Source organism: Homarus americanus, unplaced genomic scaffold (assembly GCF_018991925.1).
Source record: "Homarus americanus isolate GMGI-L3 unplaced genomic scaffold, GMGI_Hamer_2.0 scaffold25467, whole genome shotgun sequence".
Lineage (NCBI taxonomy): Eukaryota > Metazoa > Arthropoda > Malacostraca > Decapoda > Nephropidae > Homarus > Homarus americanus.
In genome coordinates this window covers 300507-307925 of record NW_024732867.1, presented here as the reverse complement: position 1 = coordinate 307925, position 7419 = coordinate 300507, and the positions used below count along the sequence as shown (strand labels likewise).

General features: G+C 39.3%; 1 protein-coding gene across 1 annotated transcript in view; it reads left to right on the top strand.

Annotated features, from left to right (window-relative positions):
- The first annotated feature begins 1251 nt into the window (after positions 1-1251).
- The window catches only part of LOC121869134 (docking protein 2-like), a 109653-nt gene continuing 103485 nt past the window's right edge, over positions 1252-7419 (top strand). The window contains exons 1-2 of the mRNA XM_042370321.1: positions 1252-1382; positions 1713-1802. Of these exons, the coding sequence (XP_042226255.1) occupies positions 1737-1802 (66 nt within the window). The 5' untranslated portion in view covers positions 1252-1382; positions 1713-1736. The remainder of the gene's footprint in view (positions 1383-1712; positions 1803-7419) is intronic.

Here is a 7419-nt window from a genome sequence, read left to right as displayed (position 1 = left end):
ATGAGAGTATTGGCTGTGCAAAAACTAACCAGTAGTGATCCATTCTCTTGATTTCACCCAACCGGCCAACCCATGCCTCTCAGTAACGTGCTCTAATCCACCTTTGCATTAAAGTGCCTATTGCTATCATCACATATCCGTTCGGTGTATCATCTACCCCATCTTGTAGCTCTTCGTAGAAAGCGCCTTTCACTTATCAGGTGCATTATTATTTGGCGCATAGCATACTGTCAAAGCTGTTAAGGCATTTCTGCTCAACAGTATCCTCTTTACTAAAGACAAGCAGTGTGTTTCCTCCGGCAGTCACAATCCTATCCTTTCCTCTCCATCTCGTCTCACAGAGTGCCAGAACATCAACTTTATATTTACAGAGTATTTCTTCTGTTATAATTTTCTACCCTGCGTTATATTTTAACGCTCCACATGTCTATATTTATTTTTGCTTTAGAATTAAAAAAAAAAAAAAGCTTAGAGACCATTTCAAATTATCATTCATACTTCATGGTTGGTTGGTGAAATACTTGCAGGATTTATTGACTAAATATATGCGAGAAGCAACCCCCCATGATACATGGCTCCCATATGACGAAATGGTAGACGTCAGGATAGTCGGACAGTCTAGAGTACTCCGCCTTTAGGCTTATCCAACACAAAAATTAATTAGCTTACTGGAATCTGCTACCCGTTTCAGATTTAGCTGACCAGTCGAGGACGTTACCGGAGCGGACCCACTCTGGCATCCACACAGTTAATTGCAGATATAGATAAGAACTGGACTATATGGGTGAAGATCACTCATTAATTAAAGATTGACGACTAGAGGTAGTAACAGTCCATGCTACCCTATAACAATCATGTAACTCTATAACAATAACATATCTGCATTTTAACTTGAATATTTACCACTTGTTATAATTGTCATATATGTAAAAAAAAAAAATCACGAAACAAACTTTGGAAATACTCAAGGATCTTCAGCATTTCTCCAAAACTGAAATTCATTAAATTTCAACATATACATGTTTTTCCCCTATTCCGGTATATACAATAGATGGTGAAAACCAGGAAGAGAATTTGTAAGTTTTCCTCTTGTTTTCGACACTGATTGTACTTGCGGTACTCTGTTCATTTATTTACGAAATGTATTTCTTCGGACAGTTTTTAGAACGAGCATAAAGTAGACTCTTCAGGAGCTTTAAATACATGATATGTTGTGATACTGTAGATATCCTTTCTCTGGCAATATTTTTTTATATTTGGTTCATTTCTTTTATTTGACAGGTGGCCGTGTTAGGAAGACTGACGACCAGATCGAACAGAAGAGGTAGATGAACATCAGTCAGTACACAGGAAACATATGTGTTAAGGTTTTGACACGTTAGGTGAGTGTTAACTGTCTCTTGGTCCAGGATGTTCCACACATCCCTACCATTACGCTTTATGATACTCCTCCAAGTGCTTCATCTGTGAAGGAAAAGAATCCTGAACTGATTTTAGAGGTTTAAGTAACAATAAAGCCAAAAAAGCTAACAGGTTCTCAATATTTTTTCAATAACTGAGATGAGCAATAAGCCAAGTGTTGACTAATGGGGACATATTATCCACAAATGTAGAAATAAGGAGGGGGCAACTTGTTAAAGTTCAAATATACAGTTTACCTGATCAATTGATGCAAAGATGCCCTACAAAAGAGTTACGTTAATCTTGTACAGTTTATTGCCGACTACTTGGGCGTCATGGTAGAAGAAATTAAGGTCCACGATGGGATGATCTCCTTCCGTCCTAAAGGACATTTTCTCAAGGTATGTGGGTAGTTTTTGTATGTCTTAAGATTAAAATAGACAACCTCACTTAACTAATCAGCATATTTAACCAGGAAACACGATATAATTTTAATTTACTTAATCTATATTTCACATTGTTGCATCTGATTAATTAATTATAGGAAGCCCTGATTTCAATTGCTCGTTTCCAGACGAAACATTTTAACCTTAGCATTGTGCTATATACTCTGTTCCTCATATATTATAATAATCCTAAGAATAAATTCAAAGAACTTGAGATATACATATATATATATATATATATATATATATATATATATATATATATATATATATATATTTTTTTATTACCCCAATAAAGCACGTGGACTTCTACATACAATCAACACCTCAACCCGCCAGGATTCGAACCCACGGCCCACGAGCCTATGACTGTGACCGGGGAACGCTAACCGCTGGACCACCAGGATACTAAAAGCAGTCCTAGACTTCGTTATATTTCACACAAAGCCTGTTCAACGAGCTTATGGCGCCGTGAACCTCTAATGGGGACTACCTGTATCACGTAGGTGGTCAGAGTAACGTTTTACCAAATCCGGCTGCGAAATACGAGGATCCATATATATTTCATTAGCCCAATAAAGCACGCGGACTTCTACACACAATCAACACCTCAACCCGCCAAGATTCGAACCCACGGCCCACGAGCCTATGACTGTGACTGGGGAACGCTAACCTCTGGACCACCAGGATACTAAAAGCGATCCTAGACTTTGTTATATTTCACACAAAGCCTGTTCAACGAGCTTATGGTGCCGTGAACCTCTAATGGGGACTACCCGTATCACGTAGGTGGTCAGAGTAACGTTTTACCAATTCCGGCTTCGAAATACGAGGATCCATATATATTTCATTAGCCCAATAAAGCACGCGGACTTCTACATCTTCAGTTGCCTCTGAAGATGTCTTGAATAATGACGAAAGCTAAGGTGCTCTGTTGTTTCCCTTTTCCAGTGTGATTTTATCAAGATTTATCTTATCCACGTTTTCATTGTGGATCTGTATATATATATATATATATATATATATATATATATATATATATATATATATATATATATATATATATATATATATATATATATATATATATATTTATGTATATATATATAAATATCGCTTTGTATGTAGGTCTCTGGTCATTTTTGTCGGTTTTGAAGTGGATTGCTCTTTTCTAATTTTTTTTTAATTTTTTTTAATTTTGAAGTTTATCGTAGGTAAATTTTCGTATAATATCATGTTTATATATATATATATATATATATATATATATATATATATATATATATATATATATATATATATATATATATATATATATATATATATATATATATATATATATATATACACCAGCGGAATCGCCGCTCTTTCGCTAGGCCACGATAGGACGCCACCCTCCGGGAGGCTCCACATTGTCTCACTGTAGTGCATTAGGGTAGACCACATTTTTTGTTTTGCCATTAGCACCAAGTATGTACAGATTTTTGCCAGTTCCCACTCTGGAGCATCCAACATAGAACTGTCCATGAGAGAAGCAAGGAAACACCAGGTTTAGGCCAACCATCTTTAGGGACTGTCCCTGGCCTTTGTAGATGGTCATGGCAAAGCTCACTTTAACCGGGAACTGAAGTCGCTTGAATTCAAATGGCAGGTCAGTGGTGATGAGAGGTATCCTTGGTATAAAAACTTCCTCTCCTTTAGCTTTTCCTGTCAGTATTGTAGCTTCCAGTACATGTGGCATCATGTTCTTCACCACCAGTCTTGTGCCATTGCAGAGGATTGGTGGTTCAAGATTTCTTAAGAGCATTATAGGAGTTCAAATCTTGAGAGTGAGGTGGTGAGGAGGCATTCCAGCGGGCTCCAAAGAATTAAGGAATTCTGCAGGGTACTGGACTGCTTGGTCCTGGTCGATTACTATATCAACAGATTTGAATGAGGTCTCACTGCCTGGAAGCTGTCTGAGTAGAGTCATGTTGATTTCAGCCACTGTTTATTTCTTTGGTGCCAGAATTGCGCGTTCACGTAACCACTTGTGATCCTTGTAGTGGTGGATAATGTTTGGGTAGACCATGTTAGTGAGCTCAGTTGAGGACTTTACAACATTTCCACATCCTTGAGGAATGATTATTTGTTCTTCTGAATCAACAGGGAAAGTTCCATTCCCAATCTGTAGTAGAAGGTTTGCAAACCGTCCAGCATCCTGATCTCCTTGTATAAGTACTCTCATGTTTGTGGATAGGGTGAGTGTCTGAACACTTCTCCAAAGTTCATCAGCTGGAATGCTTCGAGGAATGACAGGTAGGGTCTGGCGAAAGTCTCCAGCAATGACCATTGTAATGCCACCCATGAGCTGGTCATTTTGTCGTATGACTTACAAGGTCCTGTCCATTGCTTTAAACGCTAACTTGTGAGACATCGTGCATTCATCCCAGACTATGAGGCTGCATTTTTCTAAGAGTTTTGCCTATGCCGATCCTTTTTTTGATGTTGCACACTGGATTCTCATTGTGAGCGAGGTTGAGAGGCAGTTTAAAAGTTGAGTGTGCAGTACGTCCTCCTTCTAGTTGTGTTGCTGCAATGCCTGAGGATGCCACAGCAAGAGCAATTTTCCCCTGATGACGTACTTTGGCCAACAGAAGGTTGATCAGGAATGTTTTTTCTGTCCCGCCAGGTGCATCGAGAAAGATCATACCTCCCTGCTCCGCTTGTATCGCTTGCAAGATCTGTTCATAAGCATTTGCTTAATGAGGCACCAGGTTGGACTCATTTTCTTCAAGAAAATTCACCAGAACTCCAACTGAGTAGTCTGTCTCTCTGAGCAACTCCCTGTTTGCAACTACTGGTTCTTCTCGGTTTGGGGAAGGCAATCCAAAATCAGTCAGATTATTTCCGCATAGCTCCATCACTTTGTCTTCCAGCATGATTAGAGCCCTGTTGAACATGTCATCCATGAACGCAATCTCTTGACCAGGATGTTCTCTTCTTGCTTGATGAAGCAGATCCTCTGAAAGACTTTCTTGGTGGTTTTTCCAGAGCTGGCTTGGGTTGGAAAATCCACATGTAGCAATCATGATGGTAAACAGGTTCCTCATTCTCATTGGCGATTGAGTAGCTGCTGCCTCTTCTAATGCGTCATTCCAGTGACCATCATCTTCCAGTAGGCCAAGGAGATTGCACACTTCCTGATAGGTTCTGCAGACTTGTCCATTCACTGTCTTGAGTGCTGCATATGATGTTGGGCCACGGATGTGGTGCAAACGTAGTCTCAAACAATAGCATTCAAACTTGTTGGGGTGAACCGTGTAGACACGTCCCAAAGCATTGCCTGACTTTATCCCTGGATATCCTTCAACATTGGATCCTTGAGCTCTTCTCTGGAATTTTTTCATTGAAGCCTGCCATATGTAGAACTTGGGTAGGTCATGTATTTGTCTGTTTGTCCCAGAAATTGTATGGTTTATTGGTCTATGGTTATGTGTATTATAGTTTTGGACATTTTGTGTCGTGTTTTCATTGATATTATTAAAAGTTAAATGTAGTGACTATTTTCAGCAACTGCCGAGAACTTCTGCATATTCATTCGTCCGCTAAATTTAGACTTAACAAAATTATCATCCTGGATGATATATTTCTCTGCACATTCCCTGAGAATTTATTGATGTGGCTCTCATAGATATTGTCCCACATTTTCTATTTTCCGAAGAACGCATATTTTAATAATTAAATTGAGAGAGATTTTGAAGTATTTTACTCAGCGTGTAAAGTTGAAAATCAAGGGCAGTGGATCATACAGTGTGACGATTTTTATTGTGATTGGCTGATCGTCGATCTAAATTAGAAAAAATAAATAAATTTTGATGATTTTCCTTGACATTTGAAGTGTACACTCAGAGGAGGAAAAACCCTTGGCCATAGTAAACTACTAAAGATGATTTTGAGCATTAATGTTGCTGTTTTCATTTGATAGTACTTTTTTTCTCGTAATTTCCGTTCAGAAGGTTATCGTGATCTTTCTTTCCTTCTTTCTTTCTTCATATAAGCGGTCGATTTAGTAAATCGAGCTTGGGATTCTTAAAAGCTTTATTTCATGGGTTATAGACTTTATTAGCAACAGGGACTGTCTCCACATTTGTCACCACTCTGTTTTCTTATCCTTAATAACGATGCCCTGAAGGATACTCTAGCTCATTTGAAATGTATCGACCAATCCATCGTCGTCATCAGTGTAAACAACACTGTTATGTACATTAACCTCTCCTCTGACAATGTTCCACCTCTCTACATCGCACTCGGTCCCAAAACAATCCAAGTTATGAATTTCACCAAGCTCTTCTGCGTTAATACATATGATAAACCAAGCTGGCAAGTACACGTCAATACAATCGAAAAACTTCCAACTATCGTCTCCACATCCTCTGTCGTCTCAAAACCTTGGGACTTCCTGTGTCTAAGTTTACGAAAATGTACACAACCTTCATGCTTCCTAAACTCACCTACGCTTCCCCTCTCTCTTTTCTTCCTTAACTATTACATAACAAAGACTCCTTGAGGAAGTGCAGAATTGGGGGTTCGCTATTATCATCTACCCCTTAAACTCCACATATTAAGAGACTCTAAGTATACTGGCCCTTTTATCTGTCTGTGATATAACCATTGTGACTTTGTCTGTAAATTTAAGATAAAGCGGCTACACCATCTTCCCCACCGCCTCTTGTTGCCATTTGAAGTATCTCGTCCGCGGATTGCTGTTCGATGCAACAATCCTCTCAAGCCAATATGACCTCGTAATGATCGCAACAACAATAGCTCCATTCCAACTATTTTTAAGATCAACTATTAGTAAAGTAGGCCTGCTTGTATTTCCACGTCTTGCCTCTTTACATTTACTGTAACTGCACTAATATATTTTGTTAAATGACTCACTAACATCATTACATATTTCGAGCTTACGGCTTGAAGGAGTTAATCATTATTAATTTATTTATTATTAAACATGCACACTATCGTTTAGTCTCTATAACAACTGTATAATCCTTGCATATTATTATCAATAAGTGGAATAAAATGGTATGATCGTGGACACTGAACGTGGTTGCAAAGTATAGTACCAGGACCGCAACACCAACCACGAAAACCTGCTGCTGTCAGGCCCATCACGTATCTCGCCATATCTGGCCATGGCCTCTGGAAGTTCTTGACCGATTGGGATACCTACAAGAGTTAGCCCACACATCACCTCAAGAGGCATCAATTAAGATGTACCAGGCATGCGACCCAGCACTTCAGAACGCCATCTTCACGAAGAATCAGCTGTTTCCAGCATGTCGGAGGCCGACCTCATCACAGTGATCTCCTCATGGTATGCCGCCAACAGAATCGGGCTGCCGCCCTATATCACTTTGTCACCCGCTCCACTGAAGCTGCGCTAGACTGCAACTTCACCTGTCATAACTACAAAATCGACCAGACAGAGGAAAATGTGTGTGACCAGGTCATTATTGGGGGATCAAATCCCTTCCTTCAACAGAATCTCCTAACCAAAGATCGCACTCTCTCTACCCTCAAAGATACG